The 27,088-nt window shown below is 36.5% G+C and overlaps 1 protein-coding gene across 2 annotated transcripts in view; it reads left to right on the top strand.

The window, feature by feature from the left end:
- Nucleotides 1-27,088, top strand: part of GOLM2 (golgi membrane protein 2) — a 113,323-nt gene that overhangs the window by 32,277 nt on the left and 53,958 nt on the right. For both annotated transcript variants that reach the window (XM_049706649.1, XM_049706650.1), the window contains exons 2-6: nt 12,442-12,496; nt 18,225-18,327; nt 20,037-20,127; nt 24,028-24,172; nt 24,527-24,607. In XM_049706649.1, the coding sequence (XP_049562606.1) occupies nt 12,442-12,496; nt 18,225-18,327; nt 20,037-20,127; nt 24,028-24,172; nt 24,527-24,607 (475 nt within the window). The remainder of the gene's footprint in view (nt 1-12,441; nt 12,497-18,224; nt 18,328-20,036; nt 20,128-24,027; nt 24,173-24,526; nt 24,608-27,088) is intronic.

Raw genomic sequence — 27,088 nt, 5'->3', positions numbered from 1 at the left:
GGAGCCATTCAGCAAACACTTATTGAGTGTTTATTGGGGTCAGGCAGTATGCCAGACACTGGACACAGGGATGAACGAGAGAGACAGTTTCTGTTCTCATGGAATTCTCATTTCTGATGAACCTTGGGGGTAGAAAAGAGACAAAGTGACATTCTGGTTGGAAATAGGGCTGCATGTGATAAAAGAACGTTTTGTTTTTGAAAGGACTGAATATGAGCTTTCCCCAGTAGACTCTGAAGCCAGGCAAGGCATTTTGAGCATTGAGGGGGTTTGGAGGATATATTCGAATCTGGATTGGAGTCTATCTGACCATAGATGTAAATTAGGCAAAGAGATGGGTCTGTGTTTGTGAATGTATGTGTGTGTGTGTGTCTGTCTAAACACATCTATCTCTCATCCCCAAAGAAATTTAAAAAGAAAACGATTATTTGGTATCTTTCTTGCGTATTGTAAATAAGGATATTATGGGAAAAGTCTGAAAGTAACCAAGAAAGGACCTAAGAAGCCAATGAGAATCCATTTATAAAATAAGGATTAAATAATACTTCTTAGGGTTTATATACTGTTACTTGTCTGGAATATACTTAGAAAGAAAAGAAAGTATAGTCGTCCCTCGGTACTGAAGGGATTGGTTCCAGGAGCCCCTGTGCAGAGATGTATGCTCAAGTTCCTTATATAAAATGGTGGGTGCAGAGGACCATCTGTATTTTATAGCATTGCCAGTTCAACAGAGCATATATGTGGTAAAGTGAAATACCTTTTTTCTAATTATGCAGTAGTGAGAACTCAAATTAATTTCTCAGCAGCTCGGAAGTTTTGATAGAGTAATTTAGAACATAAGCAAATTCCTGGTAGAACACAAGGAAATTAAAACTATGAGGAGGAATGATCAGCTTCCTTTTGAAGGTGAGGAGGTGGTGGAAGTATTAAAAGAAATGAAGGATCTCAGAGGGTTAAACCCAAAGAAGTTAAAGAACTAAAGAGACCTATCTATATGCAGAAATGATTAATGAGAAGCATAAAAGTAAAGAAAACCAGATTGAAGACATTGAAGAAAACATTAAAAATCAGAAGCCTAGTGGAAGAAGTCTTTAAACAGATCCAAGATGGTAGAAAACATAAGATTAAAGCCAAAATTAAGTCATTGCTTTACATTCTTAGATTTTGCAAAAATACAAGGGAGTGCCATGGTAGGTAAAAACACATTCAGATTGCCTTAAAAGGATAAGATTGAAAGTTAAAGGAATTCTTTGTCAAACTGTTTTAGGAGCTAGATAAGAATTTTGAGGATTGGGTTGTATATGTGGAGAGAAGAGATATCAGATGCCTGTAATATTGCAGTGTCAAAAAGATGAACAGATAATTTAGTAGCAGACATCTAGATTCTAAAACTGAGCAACATAATAAAATTATTCTAGAAGGAAGAGAACTGGGATTAATGATCTACCAGAGATCTATGAGCAAATCTGTGGTGCCTCTGTTTAAAGGCATATGGAAGGTGAGATAACCATAGCACTGAAACTAGTATTAATAGGAAGTGAGAGAAATTGGGAACTGGTACCTGATAATACTGAACCCTGAATATAAGATTTTTGTGCAAAGAAAGACTGACAGGAATAATAGAGAACATGAGATGCCAAGGAAACAATATGCCATAAAGTGGGTCTTAGAAGCTAACTGGAAAATCCTTGCATGGCAAAAGAATGAGGTGGGAAATAAATTCATTCTGTTTGGATTAAGAAAGGCTTTTATTTAGACAAGCTGTGATTTTCTCTTTAATACCATGTAAAATATATTGTTCCAGAGCAGCTTTTGAAATGTGAGGACTTTATATACGAGCCATTGGGATCAGCATCTCCGTTCTCAATTAAAAAGATTGAAGAGAAAATTAAAGTGATAAGAATAAAGTAGTACTGCTCATAATATCCTTTACTATTTTTGAAGTCTGTAGATTGAATTTCCCCATCTCCGTTAAAAAAATTTTTAAGAGTATAAGGATATAGGGGACTTCCTTGGTGGTCCAGTGGCTAAGACTCCATGCTCCCAATGCAGGGGGCCCGGGTTCAATCCCTGGTTAGGAAACTAGATCCCACATGCATGCCGCAACTAACAGTTCGCATGCCATGACTAAAGATCTCGCAGGCCGCAACTAAGACCTGGCACAGCCAAAATTAATTAATTAATTAATAATTAAAAAAAGAAAAAGAATAGCATCTCTCTAGCTGTTTCAAAAGTAAATTTAAAATAGAGTACAGGAAGCTGGAAGAGCATCATAAAAATGGATAAAAAACAAAGTAATGCAAACTTGTTGAAAACAAAAATAAAGGATGGCTATGTTCTTTGGAGGGGCAAAAAATGTAAAAAGAAATTGGATCATGAAAATACAATAATCCCCCCTTATCCTCGGGGGATGCATACGAAGACCCGCATTTTATACCTGAAACCATGGATAGTACTACACCCTATATATACTATGTTTTTTACATACATACATACATACATACCTACGATAAAGTTTAATTTCTAAATAAGGCACAGTAAGAGATTAATAATAATAAAATAGAACAATTATAACAATATACTGTAATCAAAGTTACATGAATGTGGTCTCTCTCAAAATATAATATCTTGTACTTTACTCACCCTTCTTTTGAGGATGTGAGATGATAAAATGCTTGCGTGGTGAGATGAAATGAGATGAATGACGTAGCATTAAACTACTGTTGACTTTTTTGCTGATAGGTTAGAAGGAGGATCACTTGCTTTGGGTGATCTTGGATCATCGAGCCATGGCACTGTGAGTGGTTGGGTGTTAGGAGCGGGTGATGTTGATGGTTAGGGATCCCAGGAAGGACGGAGCGTGTCACCCAGATTTCATCACGTTACTCATAACAGCCCGCAATTTAAAACTTATGAATTGTTTATTTCTGGAATTTTCAGACTGCTGGTAACTGAAACCACAGAAAGCAAAACCACGGATTGGGGTGGGTGGGGGACTACTGTAAAAGAAACGGGAAAGAAAATAGACATAGGCCAATTAGAAGTTATTAGAAAGCAGTTCTTAGTAGTCAGCAGATCACATAGCTGTTGGTATCAGATTTTCCTGCTGCCTCTTGCAGCTTTTCATCAGTGATATCACTCCCATGGCTTTAATCGCCATCCGTATGCGAATAACTCTCAAATCATCTATGCCCAAGCTCTAAACCCATATGTCCAACTTCCTACTAAAGATCTCTTGGGTGTGTCCCAAGTGCCTCAAATTCAGTAGGTCCAAATCTGAAAAAGAATCATGTCCCCACTTCTCCCTCCCATCCCAAGTCTGTTTCTCCTGTTTCCCTATTATGGAGTATTGCAGTCTTACCTTAGTCCCCTTACTCTAGAAATTTAAACATCATCCTTAATGTTTCTTCTTTTACTCCTCTATCTAATCAATCAGTTAGACTATTCATTGTTCCCCTTTAATATCTCTCACATATATTTATCTCTCTGTTCTCATTCTGTTAGTTTGGACCAGGAATTGGCAAACTTTTTCTATAAAGGGCCAGATAGTAAATACTTTAGGCTTTGCAGTCCATATGATCTTTTTTGCAATCACTGCAGCTCCAAAGCAGCCATAGACAATATGGAAATGAATGGATGGGGCTATTTCCCATAAAACTTTATTTATAGACACTGACATTTGAATTTCATATAATTCATGAAATATTCTTTTGGCTTTTCTCTCCAACCATTTAAAAATGTAAAAACCATCCTTTGTTTGCCATCCATACAAAAGCAGGCAGCAGGCTAGATTTGGCTCACAGGCATAATTTGCCCACCCCTGGCTTAAAGGAATATTTTCTCTCACTTGAAAAACAACAGTAGTCCCCCATTCTCCTACTCTCTTACCTGGTCTCTCTAGTCTTGTCTCTCTAGTCCACTCATCATACTGAAGCCAGATTGACTTTTTAAAATGCAAATTGGGTTTCATTACGTTGTTTGAAGTCCTTTAAAAGTTGACCATAGCCAGTGGAATGTATCCACATTCCTTGGCAAGACGCTTTGTAATGTGGACCTTGCTTATCTTTCTAGACATATTTCTTGTCATTTCCCCCAACTCTCTGTTCCAGCTTAAAACTGCTTAGAACTGCTTGCAGTTTCTCTGATGTGCAGTGTTTTTCACTTCGAAATTTTGACACATGTTTCCTTACCCTCTCCCTACTTCCACCTGGCTAACCACTATTCTTCCTGCTGGACTTATTTCAGTTATCATCATCTCCAGAAACCTCCTCTCATTTCCCCAAGGCTGGATTTAAATACTTTTACTAAGTTCTGCCATCCTGTCTGTAGAATCCAATAATAGCACTTATTTTACTATAATTGCCTGTCTACTTGACTGTGTCTTCTAAATAGTAAACTTGAGTGCCTAGTGTTTATCCATTATTTTATCCCCAGTTTCCTATATGGTGCCCCATAGTACCCTCAGCATTTTTATTTTTATTTTTTGCATTAAAATGTTGATATAATTCAAAGACCATGAAATTTGCCCTTTTTAAAAAAAGTGTGCAATTCAGAGGTTTTTAGTATACTCACAAAGTTGTGCAGCCATCTCCCTATTTAATTCCAGAACATTTTTATCACCCCAAAAAGAAACCCCACGCCCATTAGGAGGTCACCCTTCATTCCCCCTCCCTTCAGCCCCTGGCAACCACTAATTACTTTTTGTCTCTATGGATTTGCCTAGTCTGGACATTTCATATCAGTGGAAGGGCCCTCCAGTCTTTTTTTTCCCAACTTTCTTCATTATTATAGTTTTCCCTGTATCATGTGCTTTAGCCAAACAGTACTTTGGTGGGGTCTTCATTCATGTCTCATGCTTTCTTACCTCTGTACCTTTTCTTATGCCACCTCCTCTATCTGAAATGCTTTTTTCTACTTATTTAGAGTTTTACCTAGCCTTCAATGCCTAATTCGGATAAGACCCCTTCCAAGAAACTTTCCTGATCATATTAGGTAGGAATCATCTCTGAAATCCTACAGTAATTATACTATTTTAGGTGCTACCTTGCCTACTGATTCTTTGAGACTGCTCTCATGTTTTCTACTTGTTTTATACTCTCCCATCCAGTACCTTGGCACAATAAGTTCTTAAAACGTAGTTGAAAATGTCATGGACACTCTGGAAAATAACATGACAGTTTCTTTAAAAACTAAACATAGACTTACCATACAACCCAGCAGTCTCACTCCTGGGCATTTATTCCAGAGAAATAAAAACTAATATTCATGTAAAAATCTGTACACAGTTTTTCATAGGTGCTGTATTTGTTATAGCCAAAAACTAGAAACCACCAATATGTTCTAAAGTAGTTGAATGCTTAAACAAACTATTGTACATTCATATCGGAATACTACTCAGCAATAAAAGGGAATGAACTATTGATGTATACAACTATGCATTATGTTGATTGAAAAAAATCTCAAAAGGTCACATACTATATGATTCCATTTATATAATATTCTTGAAATGACAAAATTACGGAGTGGAGAACAAATTAGTGGTTACCAGGGATCAGGTATAGTGGGGAAGGAGGATAGGTTTGACTATAAAGGATAGCATGAGGGAGATATTTGTGACGATGGAATAGGGCTGTATCTTGATTTTGATGGTGTTTACATGAATCTATACGTATGATAAAATGGCATAGAACTATATACATACACATTGTACCAATGTCAGTTTCCTGATTTTGATGTCATATTGTTGTATAAGATGTACCCATTGGGGAAAATTGTGTGAAGGGTATATCGGATTTATCTATGCTATCTTTGCAATTTCCTATGAACCTATAATTATTTCAAGATGAAAAAAAGTTTTTTTCTTTAGAGATTGAAGTGGTATTTAGCATAATCATTTTGCCACTCATGGTGCTGCTTTTCATCAGTATGAATCAGTCTGCACCTTTCAAAATAATGTTACTCTTGAGGTTGACAAGATAACCTGTTTATAGTATTTTAGTTGCATTTTACAATTAGATGAAACCTGTTTAAGCAAGAACTGAGACAAAGTAGTTCTTTGATATCCTGGCTATCCAAGGCCTTGTCTTAATTTTTAAATTAAGTGGTGAGCCTTAAACTGAGTCATATTTTGGTACACTTTAAGTTCCTGGTGCTCTTGTATACTGGCACCTAGAGGAAAATGACTACAGCAATGAGTCCTGTGTAGTATCTGTCATCCTGTGGGATGTTTATAAACAATAATTATTTTTGACTTGACATTAATTGATTCAAACAATTCTTTTCTTAATATAGAGTTGAAAATCTTCTGGTAAGATTTCGAAAAACCATACTATTAACCAATATTCAACTCAAAAACTTTTTCTTTTTTTTTTTTTTACATCTTTACTGGAGTATAATTGCTTTACAATGGTGTGTTAGTTTCTGCTTTATAACAAAGTGAATCAGTTATACATATACATATGTTCCCATATCTCTTCCCTCTTGCATCTCCCTCCCTCCCACCCTCCCTATCCCACGCATCTTGGTGATCACAAAGCACGGAGCTGATCTCCCTGTGCTATGCGGCTGCTTCCCACTAGCTATCTATTTTACGTTTGGTAGTGTATAAATGTCCATGCCACTCTCTCACTTTGTCACAGCTTACGCTTCCCCTTCCCCATATCCTCAAGTCCATTCTCTAGTAGGTCTGTGTCTTTATTCCTGTCTTACCCCTAGGTTCTTCATGACATTGTTTTTCTTAAATTCCATATATATGTTAGCATACGGTATTTGTCTTTCCCTTTAGGACTTACTTCACTCTGTATGACAGACTCTAGGTCCATCCACCTCATGACAAATAGCTCAATTTCGTTTCTTTTTATGGCTGAGTAATATTCCATTGTATATATGTGCCACATCTTCTTTATCCATTCATCCGATGATGGACACTTAGGTTGTTTCCATCTCTGGGCTATTGTAAATAGAGCTGCAATGAACATTTTGGTACATGACTCTTTTTGAATTATGGTTTTCTCAGGGTATATGCCCAGTAGTGGGATTGCTGGGTCATATGGTAGTTCTATTTGTAGTTTTATTAAAGAACCTCCATACTGTTCTCCATAATGGCTGTACCAATTCACATTCCCACCAGCAGTGCAAGAGTGTTCCCTTTTCTCCACACCCTCTCCAGCACTTACTGTTTCTAGATTTTTTGATGATGGCCATTCTGACTAGTGTGAGATGATATCTCATTGTAATTTTGATTTGCATTTCTCTAATGATTAGTGATGTTGAGCATTCTTTCATGTGTTTGTTGGCAGTCTGTATATCTTCTTTGGAGAAATGTCTATTTAGGTCTGCTGCCCATTTTTGGATTGGGTTATTTGTTTTTTTGTTATTGAGCTGCATGAGGTGCTTGTAAATTTTGGAGATTAATCCTTTGTCAGTTGCTTCATTTGCAAATATTTTCTCCCATTCTGAGAGTTGTCTTTTGGTCTTGTTTATGGTTTCCTTTGCGGTACAAAAGCTTTGAAGTTTCATTAGGTCCCATTCGTTTATTTTTGTTTTTATTTCCATTTCTCTAGGAGATGGGTCAAAAAGGATCTTGCTGTGATTTATTTCATAGAGTGTTCTGCCTATGTTTTCCTCTAAGAGTTTGATAGTTTCTGGCCTTACATTTAGGTCTTTAATCCATTTTGAGCTTATTTTTGTGTATGGTGTTAGGGAGTGATCTAATCTCATACTTTTACATGTACCTGTCCAGTTTTCCCAGCACCACTTATTGAAGAGGCTGTCCTTTCTCCACTGTACATTCCTGCCTCCTTTATCAAAGATAAGGTGACCATATGTGTGTGGGTTTATCTCTCGGCTTTCTATACTGTTCCATTGATCTATCTTTCTGTTTTTGTGCCAGGACCATACTGTCTTGATTACTGTAGCTTTGTAGTATAGTCTGAAGTCAGGGAGCCTGATTCCTCCAGCTCCATTTTTCGTTCTCAAGATTGTTTTGGCTCTTCGAGGTCTTTTGTGTTTCCATACAAATTGTGAAATTTTTTGTTCTAGTTCTGTGAAAAATGCCAGTGGTAGTTTGATAGGGATTGCATTGAATCTGTAGATTGCTTTGGGTAGTAGAGTCATTTTCACAATGTTGATTCTTCCAATCCAAGAACATGGTATATCTCTCCATCTATTTGTATCATCTTTAATTTCTTTCATCAGTGTCTTATAATTTTCTGCATACAGGTCTTTTGTCTCCTTAGGTAGGTTTATTCCTAGATATTTTATTCTTTTTGTTGCAGTGGTAAATGGGAGTGTTTTCTTGATTTCACTTTCAGATTTTTCATCATTAGTGTATAGGAATGCCAGACATTTCTGTGCATTAATTTTGTATCCTGCTACTTTACCAAATTCATTGATTAGCTCTAGTAGTTTTCTGGTAGCATCTTTAGGATTCTCTATGTATAGTATCATGTCATCTGCAAACAGTGACAGCTTTACTTCTTCTTTTCCAATTTGGATTCCTTTTATTTCCTTTTCTTCTCTGATTGCTGTGGCTAAAACTTCCAAAACTATGTTGAATAATAGTGGTGAGAGTGGGCAACCTTGTCTTGTTCCTGATCTTAGTGGAAATGGTTTCAGTTTTTCACCATTGAGGACAATGTTGGCTATGGGTTTGTCATATATGGTCTTTATTCTGTTGAGGAAAGTTCCCTCTATGCCTACTTTCTGAAGGATTTTTATCATAAATGGGTGTTGAATTTTGTTGAAAGCTTTCTCTGCATCTATTGAGATGATCATATGTTTTTTCTCCTTCAGTTTGTTGATATGGTGTATCACATTGATTGATTTGCGTATATTGAAGAATCCTTGCATTCCTGGAATAAACCCCACTTGATCACGGTGTATGATCCTTTTAATGTGCTGTTGGATTCTGTTTCCTAGTATTTTGTTGAGGATTTTTGCATCTATGTTCATCAGTGATATTGGCCTGTAGTTTTCTTTCTTTGTGACATCCTTGTTTGGTTTTGGTATCAGGGTGATGGTGGCCTCGTAGAATGAGTTTGGGAGTGTTCCTCCCTCTGCTATATTTTGGAAGAGTTTGAGAAGGATAGGTGTTAGCTCTTCTGTAAATGTTTGATAGAATTTGCCTGTGAAGCCACCTGGTCCTGGGCTTTTGTTTGTTGGAAGATTTTTAATCACAGTTTCAATTTCATTGCCTGTGGTTGGTCTGTTCATATTTTCTATATCTTCCTGATTCAGTTTTGGCAGGTTGTGCATTTCTAAGAATTTGTCCATTTCTTCCAGGTTGTCCATTTTATTGGCATAGAATTGCTTGTAGTAATCTCTCATGATCTTTTGTATTTCTGCAGTGTCTGTTGTTACTTCTCCTTTTTCATTTCTAATTCTATTGATTTGAGTCTTCTCCCTTTTTTTCTTGATGAGTCTGGCTAATGGTTTATCAATTTTGTTTTACTTCTCAAAGGACCAGCTTTTAGTTTTATTGATCTTTGCTTTGCTTCTTTCATTTCTTTTTCATATATTTCTGATCTGATCTTTATGATTTCTTTCCTTCTGCTAACTTTGGGGTTTTTTTGTTCTTCTTTCTCTAATTGCTTTAGGTGCAAGGTTAGGTTGTTTTTTCGAGATGTTTCCTGTTTCTTAAGGTAGGATTGTATTACTATAAGCTTCCCTCTTAGAACTGCTTTTGCTGCATCCCATAGGTTTTGGGTCGTCATGTCTCCATTGTCATTTGTTTCTAGGTTTTTTTTGATTTCCTCTTTGATTTCTTCAGTGATCACTTCGTTATTAAGTAGTGTATTGTTTAGCCTCCATGTGTTTGTATTTTTTACAGTTATTTTCCTGTAATTGATATCTAGTCTCATAGCGTTGTGGTTGGAAAAGATACTTGATACAATTTCAGTTTTCTTAAATTTACCAAGGCTTGATTTGTGACCCAAGATATGATCTATCCTGGAGAATGTTCCATGAGCACTTGAGAAAAATGTGTATTCTGTTGTTTTTGGATGGAATGTCCTATAAATATCAGTAAAGTCCATCTTGTTTAATGTATCATTTAAAGCTTGTGTTTCCTTATTTATTTTCATTTTGGATGATCTGTCCATTGGTGAAAGTGTGGTGTTTAAGTACCCTACTATGAATGTGTTGCTGTCGATTTCCCCTTTGTGGCTGTTAGTATTTGCCTTATTTATTGAGGTGCTCCTATGTTGGGTGCATAGATATTTACAATTGTTATATCTTCTTCTTGGATCGATCCCTTGATCATTATGTAGTGTCCTTCTTTGTCTCTTCTAATAGTCTTTATTTTAAAGTCTGTTTTGTCTGATATGAGAATTGCTATTCCAGCTTTCTTTTGGTTTCCATTTGCATGGAATATCCTTTTCCATCCCCTCACTTTCAGTCTGTATGTGTCTCTAGGTCTGAAGTGGGTCTCTTGTAGACAATATATATATGGGTCTTGTTTTTGTATCCGTTCAGCCAGTCTGTGTCTATTGGTAGGAGCATTTAATCCATTTACATTTAAGGCGATTATCGATATGTGTGTTCCTATTCCCATTTTCTTAATTGTTTTGGGTTCGTTATTGTAGGTCTTTTCCTTCTCTTGTGTTTCTTGCCTAGAGAAGTTCCTTTAGCAATTGTTGTAAAGCTGGTTTGGTGGTGCTGAACTCTCTCAGCTTTTGCTTGTCTGTAAAGGTTTTAATTTCTCCATCAAATCTGAATGAGATCCTTGCTGGGTAGAGTAATCTTGGTTGTAGGTTTTTCTCCTTCATCACTTTAAATATGTCCTGCCAGTCCCTTCTGGCTTGCAGAGTTTCTGCTGAAGGATCAGCTGTTAACCTTATGGGAATTCCCTTGTGTATTATTTGTTGTTTTTCCCTTGCTGCTTTTAATATGTTTTCTTTGTATTTAATTTTTGACAGTTTGATTAATATGTGTCTTGGCATGTTCCTCCTTGGATTTATCCTGTATGGGACTCTCTGTGCTTCCTGGACTTAACTATTTCCTTTCCCATATTAGGGAAGTTTTCAACTATAATCCCTTCAAATATTTTCTCAGACCCTTTCTTTTTCTCTTCTTCTTCTGGAACCCCTATAATTTGAATGTTGGTGCGTGTAATGTTGTCCCAGAGGTCTCTGAGACTGTCCTCAGTTCTTTTCATTCTTTTTTCTTTATTCTGCTCTGCAGTAGTTATTTCCACTATTTTATCTTCCAGGTCACTTATCCGTTCTTCTGCCTCAGTTATTCTGCTGTTGATCCCTTCTAGAGTATTTTTAATTTCATTTATTGTGTTGTTCATTGCTGTTTGTTTCATCTTTAGTTCTTCTAGGTCCTTATTAAATGTTTCTTGCATTTTCTCTATTCTATTTCCAAGATTTTGGATCATCTTTACTATCATTATTCTGAATTCTTTTTCAGGTAGACTGCCTATTTCCTCTTCATTTGTTAGGTCTGGTGGGTTTTTATCTTGCTCCTTCATCTGTGGTGTGTTTTTCTGTCTTCTCATTTTGCTTATCTTACTGTGTTTGGGGTCTCCTTTTTGCAGGCTGCAAGTTCGTAGTTCCCGTTGTTTTTGGTATCTGTCCCAGTGGCTAAAGTTGGTTCAGTGGGTTGTGTAGGCTTCCTGGTGGAGGGGACTAGTGCCTGTGTTCTGGTGAATGAGGCTGGATCTTGTCTTTCTGGTGGGCAGGTCCACGTCTGGTAGTGTGTTTTGGGGTTTCTGTGGACTTATGATCTTAGGCAGCCTCTTTGCTAACGGATGGTGTTGTGTTCCTGTCTTGCTAGTTGTTTGGCATAAGATGTCCAGCACTGTAGCTTGCTGGTCGTTGAGTGAAGCTGGGTGTTGGTGTTGAGATGGAGATCTCTGGGAGATATTCACCGTTTGATATTATGTGGAGCTGGGAGGTCTCTTATGGACCAGTGTCCTGAAGTTGGCTCTCCCACCTCAGAGGCACAGCACTGACTCCTGGCTGCAGCACCAAGAGCCTTTCATCCACACGGCTTTGATGATAAAGGTGCTCTTCTTCACTGTTGTTCAAGTTCTAGGTAGAGATTTCAGACTGCCTTTACCCTAAAAAGAGCTGGAGAAGCATTGGTGGTTCTTCTCCAAAGGAAGGTACCCTCTGAATGTTTGGGAGATGAAGAAAGGAAGATGTTTGTTCTTTTTCCTATGGTCTCATCCTCCAAATCACCTTTGGAATCAAACTTAAAAACTTTTGAAAATTGTTATACTATATATTAAGTAAAATGAATATTCTTGTACAAATTTAAAATGAGTATTACAAAATCAGAACTTATTTCTAATTCTTTTTGGAAAGTGGTGTGGTATGCATAACTTAAGGATTTTTCTTTTGTACTTATGATCAAGCTCAAAGTGAATATGAGAGAACAAAAGTAAATAGCAAAACTACATATTCTTTAGTAAAATGAAAATGATTTTTTTTTCAGGTTAAACTGCAGAACAACATATCATATCAGATGGCAGACATACATCATTTAAAGGGTAAGAAACTTAATTACAGGTTAAAGATAAAGGTCACTAAATGTCTAAAATCCTGAAGAATTAAGAAATCCTCAAGTTAAACAGCTAAATGAAGTAGAATTTTTGAACAAAGCTCCTCTGATGGCAAAACATTTATCCTTTTGTCTTAAGATATAATGAAAAATTTTTAATGTTGCTTTATATATAATAAGTGCAAGTTAATATTTGAGGTCTGCATTTTAATCTTGTGCTGTAGACAGAGTTCATGCAATGAAATGTTAGAAGAATCCTCAAAGAAAATTGAGGTGTAACTTCGGAGACTGTCAGATTTCTAGGGAAAAGATTAGGGATGATTCCTCTGTACTGTGTCCAGTCTGCTAAAATAATCCACTCAGATCTAAGGATGCGTTGGAAAGATCCTCCAAACTTAATGTTTTAGATACCCCAGGATCAAAGAAACCTACAACAAAAACTGGGAAGAAACCTGGAGACGGATTTGATAGATAGGTAGATAGGTAGATAGTTAGATAGAAAGAAAGTAAGAAGACAGATTTTTTTTCACTTAGATGAAGTGATAGGAGATGACTAAAGCTCTTATGAAAAATAATAGGTGAAGAGAACAAGCTCTATCGTCTGCTTACATTACTTCACACTGTCACTGGCCTTTGGAGTTTGGGGTCTGAGGACTATCCCGCTTCTCCCTCATACCTTTTGATTACAACCCTATATATTTTAAAACTTTGTATGCAGTGACTCTGAGTTTATATATGCGGGTAATACTTGCTCTCTAATTTCATAACTATATCTTTATAACCATTTTAAACCTGTTTAGATAGAATTAGGTAATATATACATATATTTTTCAAATTTATTTTTATTTATTTATTTATTTATTGGCTGCGTTGGGTCTTTGTTGCTGCATGTGGACTTTCTCTAGTTGCCATGAGCTGGGGCTACTCTTCATTGCAGTGTGTGGGCTTCTCATTGCAGTGGCTTCTCTTGTTGTGGAGCACGGGCTCTAGGCACGTGGACTTCAGTAGTTGCAGCACACAGGCTCAGTAGTTACAGCACGCGGGCCCTAGAGTTCACGGGCTTCAGTAGTTGGGGCACACGAGATCAGTAGTTTTGGCTTGCGGGCTCTAGAGCACAGGCTCAGTAGTTGTGGCGCACAGGCTTAGTTGCTCCGTGGCATGTGGGATCGTCCCAGACCAAGGATCGAACCTGTGCCCCCTGCATTGGCAGGCAACTTCTTAACCACTGCACCACCAGGGAAATCCCAGGTAATATATTTTCAAACATCCTCTTGAAGAAGTCAACCTAAGTTGACTTTGTAATTTATGTAAGTTTTGCTTCTCACCTAGCAAATCCATTAGGAAATATCATTTGTGTGTTATAACCCAGACATAGGAATTATTAATTTTTTACTATCTATGATTTAGAACAGCTTTAATTTTCTGTTAAAAATTTACTTTCTGGTTGGCCACAATAATTGTTGTTGCATTTGTGTCCATATTCTACTCTTTTTGACTCACAGGAGTGCACAGGATGACACAGAAGATGGCACACTGTCAGTGCTGCTTCCAGCTTGAAATTTTTACAAATGATTTTGCTTGTCATCAAAGTATATTTCTTATGAAATAGTAATAGATCAGTTGAAAAGGAAGTCCTATGGGTTTTGCTAGTACATGTCAGAGAAAATGACAGCCTATGTTACTGAGTAAAAATCTTTATTTTGCTGTATGTGTTGAAGTAGATCTTGAGATGTTTTGAAATTTTGATGATAATCTTTAGCAGAGAAAAAAGCTTTGATTTGAACTCATACCATGCAACTTTTGGTTTTAGTGCAGTTACTGAAGCTTGGATGCTTGAGATTGAATTTCATTAATGTGACTTTTGCACCCTGGGAACTCTTTCTGCTGAAACAAACTTCTTGACAAGTTGACAGTAAAATCCGTATTTGACTATTTTCATTGACATTAATGTCGGATATAATGGAATTAATACACATCAAGATCCTAAAAAAAATCTTTTAATATTTTCTTGGAAATAAGAGGATTAGGGTTGGTTTTTAATGCCTGAGAAAGTAAATTAGCATTCTACTATACACTGATTTATTTTGAATAGCTTACCTTATTTTTATTCCTATTACTGAAAGAAAATTTGCAATAAAAAATTTCCAGAAGTAAATTTTTTTTTTGGCTTTAAAAGATCATCCTAGAAGTTAAATTGAGAGATTATGGCCATATCTTTCTATAGCATACCCTGATATTACTGTCAGAGCTAGACTACCCTGCACAATCAACCTTGGACCTGATCTCATATTAAGTTACTCTGGGGACTTTCCTGGTGTTGCAGTGGTTAAGAGTCCCCCTGCCAATTCAGGGGACACAGGTTTGATCCCTGGTCCGGGAAGATTCCACATGCTGCGGAGCAACTAAGCCCATGCACCATAACTACTGAGCCTGCGCTCTAGAGCCCACGAGCCACAACTCCTGAGCCCACGTGCCACAACTACTTGAAGCCTGCAAGCCTAGTGCCCGTGCTCCGCAACAAGAGAAGCTACCACAATGAGAAGCCTGTGCACTGCAACGAAGAGTAGCCCCCCCACTTGCGGCAACTAGAGAAAGCCCGCGTGCAGCAACGAAGACCCAACGCAGCCAAAAATTAAAAAAAAAAAAAAGTTACTCTGAGCATCCTGCTGTGGTGACCTAGAGCAGCCACACTAGACACAGAGTATCTTTGGGTTTAAAATGAAGAAAACACATGGCAATCAGTTGAAAGTAAAATTGTGATATAGGAAAATTTTGTCTTTAGTTTTGCTTTCTGATCTGTTTACTCCCCTTGCCCCCATTTTTTTGGCCACGCCACGCGGCTTGCGGGATCTCAATTTCCCAACCAGGGATTGAACCCTGGCCACTGCAGTGAAAGCACCGAATCCTAACCACTATACCACTAGAGAACTCTACTTGTCCCCTTTCAAGTCTTTATTTTGGCCCACTCAAAGCATCAATCTGCTGCATGCTTTATAATCCTTTCCCTGTATTCAAATAGGTTAGAATCTGATATTTTACATGGACTGGAACTCACTCATACTGATGTTCTATTTTTCTGTCAATTGAACTTTAAGCCTTTTATCTCCATTTAAAAATGAAAACTTTATTTCCTGATAAAGGTATTTCAAATATTGTTAGTGAGAAACTTTGTGGGGGACGCAGAGAAGCCGTCCCAAATCTTAACATCATACTAAGCCTCAGGTTCATTCTGAAGGTAAACTTAGCTGCTTCAGTTAGTTTACTGTGTAGGAAAAAGAAGCCTGAATGAGTCCTGACCACCAGTTGAGGTCCATTCCCTAGTAGCTACTAGGTAGTGCTGATTTGATTTTTCTTTTTTCTTTTTTTAATTGTAGTAACTTTCAATTCTAAAATATTTCCTTCTTGAGTACAGTTTCAGGGAACTGGCTAACACTGTCTGTAAACTACAAGGCTTTTTGTCACTGCCTCCTGCTGGGATCTCATTGTTTCTGTAGACTCAACATCCATAGCTGAGGCCAGAGTTCTGCTACCTCTAGCCCTCTATTTCTTAGTAAATGGGACCAGGGATCAGGTAACAAGCTGAATATGTTATTCAGGGATACCTGACCTCAGATTTGTTACTTTTATCTAGGGTGGGAGTAATGTGAAAAACTACAGAAATCAACCGTGTTTATATATTGGAGAATTAATAGAGTAAGAAGAGAAATTTAAAATGTGACTTGACTAAACTCATAGACACAGAGAGTAGAATGGTGGCTACCATTCTACTGGGAGGTGGCTGGGAGGTGTGTGGGGAAAATGAGATGTTGGTCAAAGGGTACAAACTATTATAAGATGAATACGTTTTGGTGATCTATATACAGAATGGTGATTATAGTTAATAAGACTGTATTATATACTTGAAAGTTGCTAAGACAGTAGATCTTAAATGTTCTCACCACAAAAAAAGTGGTAATTATGTGAGATGGTGGACATGTTGGCTAATGCTATGATGGTAATCATTTCACAATACGTGAGTGAATCAAATCAACATGTTGTACACCTTGAACTTACACAATGTTATATCTCAATTAAAATAAAAATAATAGGGCTTCCCTGGTGGCGCAGTGGTTAAGAATCCGCCTGTCAATGCAGGGGACACGGGTTTGAGCCCTGGTCTGGGAAGATCCCACATGCCGCAGAGCAACTAAGCCCATGCACCACAACTACTGAGCCTGTGCTCTAGGGCCCGTGTGCCACAACTACTGAGCCCACATGCCACAGCTACTGAAGCTCATGTGCCTAGAGCCCATGCTCCGCAACAAGAGACGCCACCGCAGTGAGAAGCCCGTGCACCGCAACAAAGAGTAGCTCCCACTCGCCACAACTAGAGAAAGACCACGCACAGCAACGAAGACCCAACACAGCCATAAATAAATAAATAAATAAATTTTAAAAAATAAATTTTAAAAATAATAATAAAAATGTGGCTTGAATAGGCAAGCATATTTACTACCTATAAGCACTTTATGTAAATCATTTACTTTTCATATTTGATTATTAATACTATACAATAGCTGTTATTATGCATATTATTAAACTTTATATACTTCAACAAACGTTCATGTGACTTTAACATTTTTACTTTTTGTCATCACCATAGTTATGATTCCACAATAAAATTTGGAAAGTAGAGAAAAAAATATGCTCAGAATCCCACCACTATGTGTAATCACTGGTAGCATTTTGATGTATTTTTATTCTCATCTGTTTTACATGGATATATTTTATATTATAAATATATGTTTATATCTGCTTTTTAAAAACTTACATCACAAGCATTTTTTGAGTGCCTTTAAAGTAACAAGATTATTTCTGTAAGCCCTCTATGAAAAGTAGATGTTATGTTATAGTTATAATATTGTACATTATGGTTAGATATTATACTTTAATCTTAATAAGTCATGATTGCTTATACAGAATAGACCTCTGTTCCCATTTATAAAAATTAAAACTTTCTTTACTACTTTTGCTTAACTTCTAAGGCTGTTGGCTAATTTTTTAATCCTCTATCCAAGAAACTGACATTTCTCTTTTCTGGCTGAATTTCTTTTATTTGTAGGGTTAGATAAAGAGGGAGTGACTAGAAAATGTGGGGCCAGTGATGATGGATTAAAGGTTCCCAGAGGGGATCTGGTCCAGCTTTTAATTTACTATCCAGTTTGAAATTTCATGTTATTCATTACAACTAAAACTTTTAGCTGTAGTCTGGAGGTTATAAGCTTTGAAAATGGAATTTTGGTATATGTGGACCTAAACCTCAGTAGCAGAACTAGAAATGAGATCTAAAATGATTGGTACCTAATTTGGGAATCAAGTATGATTTAGAATGAATTGAATTCTGTACCCATATCCAGTACACCTAAAAAATATGATTTTTTCTCTACTTTTATAAAGCAGTAAAGTTTAGAGAGATAGTTCTTTTTGTACTATTTCTACAACTTAGCGTATTGTCTACATAATGTGAAAAGATATATATATTTTTAATATTTCTGATTTATGTGAAACCACTGAGGCTATCTTGTTTTATTGCCCATGCATGTGTATGAAAGGCAATTAAATGTGGTACTAATTATATAAATTTAACTTCCTGTATATAATTTTTGAAAATCCCATACCTTCTCAATGGGAAGCAGTAAATAAATTTCATTCCTTTGATTTTTACCTTCTGTGGATAGAGCAACTCGCTGAGCTTCGTCAGGAGTTTCTTCGACAAGAAGACCAGCTCCAGGACTATAGGAAGAACAGTACTTACCTCGTGAAGAGGTTAGAATATGAGAGGTAAGATGCTACGTGCAACAAATATTTATGAATCTTGAATATTTGTCCAACTTTCAATTCATTTCTTCCTTTCTGGCTTTTGTTTTTCTTCTCTTCTTTCATTTTACTAGGTCTTTTAAGTTCCTTTTCTGTTATCTTTCTATGCCTCTTTGAAATCACTCTTTTATTTTGATATGTTGAACAACATGAAAATATCTCTTACAAGGCATGTTGAATCTACCCATGTAGTAGAGTTCATTGTGAGACAGAAAATCTTTCAAGGTCTGAGTTTTATTGAATGAGATGTGGCAAAGACTGAAAGAAGATTCTGTGGTTCTTTTTGAGGGTCAATCCAGAAGATAAAGCTGGCAGTGGAAGATATCCCCAGAATAGCTAAGGGACTAAGCACCAGCTGCTTCTCCTGTTCTGCACTTCAGTCCCTTTGCTTACACCTCTGCACTGTTGGTGATAAGGTTGGGAAACCTCTTAGGGGCCTTTCTAGAATTACTCTTTAAAAGGGTTTATTGTGTATTAAATCAGTTTTACAGTTAAAGGTATTTTTGGGTCTACACACCAAAAATTAGAAAGATTCACTGTATTTTAAACTGTTTATCCATTTCTGACTTCTTACTCTTGTAGGTTATCAATATGCATCTACTTACATATATGTATTTTAATCTAATAGTATTCAGTAATTTTACATATATCTTTAGGATTAAAGAAATATTATTCCAGCATGTTAGTGTACCAAAGCTTGTTTAATCTCTCCCAACTGCTGGACCATTGTAGGAGTTTTCCTTTTCTCACTGTTATGACTATCAACTATAAAAATCTTTGTGCAAAAAGCATTTTCTCCCTCTTATGTTATTTCACTGGTTATATTCTCAAATATAGAACTTCTGAGGTGGAATGTTTTATTGATCTTGTTGCTCTTATCACATATATGAAAGATTGCTTTGTAAAATGACTATACTAATTTATAATGTAAATGTTTCCCTGTAGCCCCACCAACATTGGCTTTTATATTTCTAACTTAATTTTGCTAGTATAGTAATAAGATAGTACTATATATACATATAAGAAGTTTAATTTGCATTTTAAATGGTGGAAGATAACATTTTTCTGTGTATGTATTCTTTGTTTCTTTTTGCATGAATGATCTATTTGTATTCTTTGACTACTCATCCAGTGGAAATTCACAATCTTTATGTGTTTTGTTCCTTTACATTTTCTCTTGCTGGTTGCATTCTCTCTTTATTAGTTTCTTCCATTGTTGCTCTTCTTATGGTTTAGGCTTTTATTATTGCGTTGAAAGTACTAACTATTTGATGAATCATCTGCTGCCACTCCTTATCAACTCTTATAATTCTAGCTTTTCTTATCTATTACTATATATTGGTCTTATAGTTTTCTCTTCTAAAGTGTTTTTCTCTTCTATGATTGAAGTTGACTTTGACAGTTGTTTCTTTATAAATGCAATTTATAAAAATAAATTTTCATCTTTCTAATTTGTTTTTTAATTAGTTTTATCATTATTTTTATCCTCTGTTAAAGGTTCAAATATTATAAGAATTTTGACTGTGAGCTATTTTTATGTCTGCTCGTTGTCCTTCCCTACCCACTCCCCTGCTAACTGAATGCTTTATCCTTATAAATGTATGTTTTCAACTTCTAGACATCTTTGAGAATCAATCCAAAATAATAGTCTAAAAGAATGACTTGTAATTTAGTTTTCAGTGTGGACAACAGATCAAGGAATTAAGAGCACAGCATGAAGAAAATATTAAAAAGTTAGCAGACCAGTTTTTGCAGGAACAAAAGGTAAATTTTAAAAATACTTAAAATATGTTCTTGTTATAAATCTTAAAATTTAGAAGTTAAAATTTGTATTTTTGTTATAAAACATTATATTTTTAAGTATTTTAGCCTGCCTAACTCTAAAAGTGACTTGCAGTGGCTTTACTGCTGAGTAAATTAGACATTTACAAAAGTATAACCTCAACTCTTAAAACTAATTTTGAGCTAAATATCTTTTATCTGACTTTTAAAAATAATTTTTGCTATTTATTTCTTAGGTTGTAAAGTGGATGATCATTTTACTTGAAAATCAACTATTTGCTATTTTATGCTTTTGAGAAATAGAAAAAAATTGAGAAAAATTTTCCTTAATTATCAGTCTTTGTTATTCTGAATTCCTTTCTTAAAACACAGAAATGAAACACTAGCCACTATTTTGATTCATATTTTGGGGGTGGCAAATTCTTTTAGTTCATACAATTCCAGTTGATATATATTATGAAAGTCCTGCTAGAAATGGAGGGAATTTGTCTGAAGTTTACTAGTCATTTAGGACATTCATTTTTTTATACACTATAATCTAATCTGACTAGCTGTGGTTTGTATAAAGTCTTGTGATTTAGAGTTAAGAGAGATTGAATAGTGAAAAGTATTTTTCTTGGTCTTTGGCAGCATCTCATCTAAAGGACTAGAAGCTAAGGAAACCAGGTTTTCATTCTTTGCTCTTTCACTATTTTGCAGCATGATATTGAGGGCATCATTTTTTTTAATCTATAAAGTGGAATGGCTGCTGCCTGTCTGCAGTCTTCCTTGAAGAGACATGGGGATAGATTGCTGGAAGATGGCAGGCCTGAGTGAGCTACCTAGGTGGCATTGAGGGCAGCCAGAAGGTATTATTGAGACACTGGATGGTTAGAGGAGCATAGTAGAACATGGAAGGAAGGGGACAAGAGGCTTGCTGTTGCAATTGTGTTATTACAAGCCCGGTATATAAATAATGGGATGAATTTGCTCTCTTCTCTTCTCCCAAGAAGCACGTATATAAGCTTTTTCCTTTTTCCTGCCAAGTGTAGTTCTCCCTTTCTGCTCTTCTATATTAGGCTATTTTTACATTATTAATTAGCTAATATCTACTCCAGTTCTTCTTTGCACTTATCCTGCCCTAAATGGAGCAAGGTGGGGAGGAATGGAGATGCTTAAGAGCATTTCTCCTTTGTAGGGTGACATACCAGCTTCCTAATCTACTCCTCATTCTCTGTTCTTCGACTACTATAACTAGTTGATTCTGTGAAATTTGAGTTGTTTTTCATAGGAACAAATCCATTGTAAGCTATATGAAACAAGCATAAGTTGTATTGAGGTTTTTTTTTTTTTTTTTTTAACTAAGTACATTCCTGTCTTGGAAATTACTCTGGGGAGGGGGTCAGCAAACTAAATCCAGCCTCCTGCCTGTTTTTAACTGCCCATCAGCAAAAAATGGTCATTACATTGAAAAATGGTTAAAAAGTCAAAAGAATATTTTATGACATGGGAAAGTTGTAAGAAATTCAAATCTTAGTGTCTACAAATACATTAGAACACAGCCACACTCATTTGTTTTTCGCTTTCATGCTACAAAGATAAATGGTTATAAACCAGAGGAGACTAAGAAGACCTGAGTACTTAAATGCAATGTAGTAAAAAATTAAATAAATAAATAAATTAAATAAAATAAATGCAGTGTAGTATCCTGGATTGGATCCTGGAACAGAAAAAGGTCTTAATGGAAAAAGTGGTGAAATCTAAGTAAAGTCTGGAGTTTAGTTAATAATGTACTAATGTTGGTTTCTTAGTTTTGTAAATGTGCTGTGCTAATGTGATGTTAACACTTAGGGAAATTGGGAGATGGGTAATTACTTTTCTGTAAATCTAAATTATTTCAGAGTAAGAAGTTTATTTAAAAAACAATTAGGGGGACTTCCCTGGTGGTGCAGTGGTTAAGAATCCGCCTGTCAGTGCAGGGGACATGGGTTTGAGCCCTGGTCTGGGAAGATCCCATATGCCGCGGACCAACTAAGCCTGTGTGCCACAGCTACTGAGTCTGCACTCTAGAGCCAGTGAGCCATAACTACTGAGCCCACGTGCCACAAGAAGCCCACGCATCTAGAGCCCACGCTCCGCAACAAGAGAAGCCACCGTAATGAGAAGCCCACGCACCGCAACGAAGAGTAGCCCCCACTCTCCGCGACTAGAGAAAAGCCCTCGCGCAGCAACAAAGACCCAACACAGCCAAAAATAAAAAAACAAATAAATTTATTAAAAAACAAAAAAACAATTAGGTGGCCCCCTTACCAAATCAACAGTACTGCATTTAGGAAGCCATCTTATTTTGTTAATAGTATTTAATATCGTCCATTCATGTAAAGGTATTGCCGTTAATAATGCATCAAAGGGACAACATCTTTATTAACTGTTTTAAATGGAAAAGTATTTTTGACCAGTAGTTTGTTGACTTTTAAGTTTTGTTTATTATTGTTTGTTTTATCCACATCAAAAAGCAGTGGAATATTATGGAAGTAGCCTTATGATGTAGCATTATAGCAAAAATGCACAGAGATGGAGGATGGCTGCTCAGGTTGTACCTCAATGATTTTCTCACCTTTGGCCTTCATACTGGCATGTTCAGAAATTTCAGTTTATCGTTTCACTCATCAGCAATTAAGCTCTCAGAATTGGCTATCGCTTACCAAGTTCCCAAAAACTGTGGGAGTGAGAAAGACTGTGGTTTGAATCCCTTTTCCACACTTCTCTAGCTTTGTAATCTTGAACAAGCTGCTTAAACTTCTTTAAGCCTCAGTTTTATTTTGTTTTTCCCAAAACTGTTCATTTGTCTCCACTAAAGGATAGACTTGAAAACAATTTGTAAACTATGAAACACAGTGCAAATGTTTGTTGTTGATTTTATCTGCCAGGTAGACTGGTATACCTACACCTGATTGTCAAAGCACCCTTTCTTCTTTATTGTGACAAATTCTTACAATTTGCCTCCTATTTTTCTAGATTTTCTACAGATTTTTTAGTACTATTGTTTTTTATCATGTTACCAATGATTGCACTGCATAATGCTTTAGAGTTGACAGAACATTTAATGTTAATATTATTATGCATTAAATATTAATATGGCAACCCAAGCATGTGTACTTGACTCCTTGCCTCTCCCAGTTTTCCACTGAGGCAACTCAACCAATATAAAAGAGGAAACTGGCCCCCCACAGAATTGAGTCAGACCTAATCATAAACCTGAAGATTCAAGTTTCCAAGGAGGAGATATGGTTAGTTGAAGCAGGTCACAGGGAGCACTACTTGTGCATTGTTCTGCCATTCCTTCGTATGCTTGAGTGGCCAGTGCACCTGGGAAGAAGTTTGCCTGTTTTCTACCCTTGCTGTTTCTACGTGGGGAAAAGCCTGACAATGTCAGTAGCCATCTATCACACTTGAGGGGACACCTGTGTGCCATCCTCCTGCTCTCTGCTATCCTACTCGATTACAACATATGCCTATACAGAATCCACTCTGCCCACAGCACCCAAGACTGTGCCAAACTGTAGGCCTCCACAGCAACCTACAGTGCTCAGCAAGACTGTCTTCTCACAGAATCACCAAAGAGAATTATCAGCATAGCCAAAGGGAATTATCTCTGCCTAAAATTTTAGGCCATTTATGATAGAGACTTTTAAAAAATATTACTTATTCTCTGAATTCATATCAGGTATAAAAACTGAACAGAAAATAATATATCCCACATCTCTAAGTGTTTAGAATTTAGACCCATGGTATGTATTTCAAAAAAATGAATTGTTTCAGAATATTAAGTTAATAGTTGTTTCAGTAGTTTCACATTTTGAACTGAAAAATACTTACTGTTACCAAATCTTAATCTAACAGCAAGAGGCCCACAAGTTTGAATCAAAAGATGGAAATGAATTGGATATAAACCATCATGCGGTACCTAAAAACATTCCAAAAGTTGCTGAGAATGCTGCAGACAAGCATGAAGAACCCTCAAGCAATCATATTCCACATGGGAAAGGTATTACTATTATTTTGTGTTAATAGAAAAACTAATAGAAATAGTTTCTAATAGTTTGTGTTAATAGAAAAACTATTATTTTTCTCATTTTGAAGTGGATTATTGAATCATAAAGAATATTGTTTGATTTTACTTCCATTATGATTAGGAGTCTTTTTCAAATTTGGATTCTTTAATAGAGAAGAAAAAACAGTAAGTTTATAGAGTTACAACTATGTCCAAAGCAAGATATAAAGATATTCATTTGATATAGCCTATTGCTCTACAAACTGATTATTACATTCCTTCAAAATATTTTCAATTTATGTAATGAAAAATATAAAATTATATTTTTTGTTACTGTTACTTGGTCAGAACAAATCAAACGAGGTGGTGATGCAGGAATGCCTGGAATAGAAGAGAATGACCTTGCAAAAGCTGAAGATCTTCCCATTGGTAAGTAAAAGTTAATAGAATATTTAACTGAAGTGATCATGTTATTTTTCATGTGACTCTATTGTTTGTTTTTTTTAAAATTTATTTATTTATTTTTGGCTGCGTTGGGTCTTCGTTGCCACGCATGGGCTTTCTCTAGTTGTGGCAAGTTGGGGCTACTCTTCATTGCAGTGCATGGACTTCTTATTGCGGTGGCTTCTCTTGTTGCAGAGCATGGGCTCTAGGCACGCAGGCTTTAGTAGTTGTGGCATGTGGGCTCAGTAGTTGTGGCTCGCAGGGTCTAGAGTGCAGGCTTAGTAGTTGTGCACGGGCTTAGTTGCTCCACGGCATGTGGGATCTTCCCGGACCAGGGCTCGAACCCGTGTCCCCTGCACTGGCAGGCGGATTCTTAACCACTGCACCACCAGGGAAGCCCATCATGTGACTATTGTTTTTCTGAGTAACACCTGAGAAGAGTCACAGATATCTGGATGATTGATATTTCCAGTTAACTAACTCCCCATTAGTTGCCAAGATATAAATGTTTTGGATATATTTTTATGAAAAATTTTGCTAAAATGTGTAAAGTACTTGTTTTTGCCTTAAGAGTCAAGCATAAAGAAAAAAAGTGTCAAACATATTTGAACTTTTTCTTGATGACTCAGAGTTATTTCTCATGACAGTTATGCTATGTTAGTTACTTATGTTTACTAAAAGTATGTGTGGCTTATTTCTTTCAGGCTAAATGTTCCTAGATTGCTGTGTTGTTGATGTGCTTTAATATGGCATAGTAATACCGTTATATAGGTTTTTAGGACTTGGCGTTTCTTTTCAGTTAATCACCCGACACTTTAAATAGCTTATTCACTTTTTTCCCTTGTTTTATGGCTACTTCTGTTCAGTGTATATCTTTTTCTCCATTAATGTGTCTACTTCTTGTCCATTTCCACTTGGTCTGTATCACTGATGCTATCCTAATCACATTCAGTTTTTTCTATTTTTCTTGGCTATCATAGGTACCCCTCCCTGCTGACTGCAGTATATTATGGTGGAAAATAGGAAGAAACAGCACATCTTTGGTCCTTCTTAGCTGTTTTTGTTCCTTTTCCATCTCTGTGATCACTTCTGTGGTTATATAGCTCATTGTATGTGGCTGTAACTGCTGAGTGTCTGAGGTCCAAATGCATGAAGTATTAGTCCTTTCATTTGTATAGTTTTTTTTATCTTCTCAAATTCTTTCGTATCTATTATATTCTTTTGAGTTTCCAATTCACAGTATATTCCCTTGAAATAAAGGTCGGGACAAGAGGAAGAACGTGAGTTTAAAAATAAAGAGTAAGGATGAGCATGATTTGTTTATAAGGCAATGAAATTATCCAGTGATTCTTAAAGTGTGGTCCTTGGACTAGCAGTATCAGCATTACCCAGGAGCTTGTTAGAAACACTAATTCTTAGGTCCCATTCCAGACCTGCTGCATAAGAAATTCTTTTTTTTTTTTTTTTTAATAAATTTATTTATTTTTGGCTGTGTTGGGTCTTCGTTTCTGTGTGAGGGCTTTCTCCAGTTGCGGAGAGCGGGGGCCATTCTTCATCGCCATGCGCAGGCCTCTTACTGTCGTGGCCTCTCTAGTTGCAGACCACAGGCTCCAGACACGCAGGCTCAGTAGTTGTGGCTCACGGGCCTAGTTGCTCCGTGGCATGTGGGGTCTTCCCAGACCAGGGCTCAAACCCGTGTCCCCTGCATTAGCAGGCGGATTCTCAACCACTGCGCCACCAGGGAAGCCCAGAAATTCTTGAGATATAGCCCAGCAGTTTGTGTTTTAACAGGCTCTCCAGGTGATTTTGATCTTTGCTAAAGTTTAAGAACCACTGGCTTAGATGTAAATTTAAAGAAATGTTGAAAGCAAGGACTATGTATTCTGAATTTTTGCAGTACTTACTCTAGTCCTAGGCTCACCGAGTTTTAGATTGATTTTTCTCTTTACGTTGTGCTTACTTTTTCTAACTGAATGAAAGATTCTTTAAATTCTGTAGTGCTTCACAATTTTCAAAAGTTTCACACACATGATTTCATATAATCCCATAATAACCCCTTTTTTTCCCCCACCCTTATATCGCTCCTCCCCTCTCCCCTCTCCCCACGGGTAACCACTTGTTTGTTCTCTATATCTGTGAGTCTGCTTCTTTTTTGTTTTATTCACTAGTTTGTTGTATATTTTAGATTCCACATGTAAGTGATATCATATAGTATTTGTCTTTCTCTGACTTACTTCATTTAGCATAATTCCCTCCAAGTCCATACACGTTGATACAAATGGCAAAAGTTCACTCTTTTTTATGACTGAGTAGTATTCTATTCTATCTCTGTACTTACATTGCCTATACCACATCTTCTTTATCCATTCATCTGTTGATGGACACTTAGGTTGCTTCCATATCCTGGTAATTGTAAATAATGCTGCTAGGAACATTGGGGTATGTGTATCTTTTCAAATTAGTGGT

This window comes from Orcinus orca, chromosome 2 (assembly GCF_937001465.1).
Source record: "Orcinus orca chromosome 2, mOrcOrc1.1, whole genome shotgun sequence".
NCBI lineage: Eukaryota > Metazoa > Chordata > Mammalia > Artiodactyla > Delphinidae > Orcinus > Orcinus orca.
The sequence above is the reverse complement of the archived record's forward strand: the minus strand, read 5'-3'. Positions and strand labels throughout refer to the sequence as shown.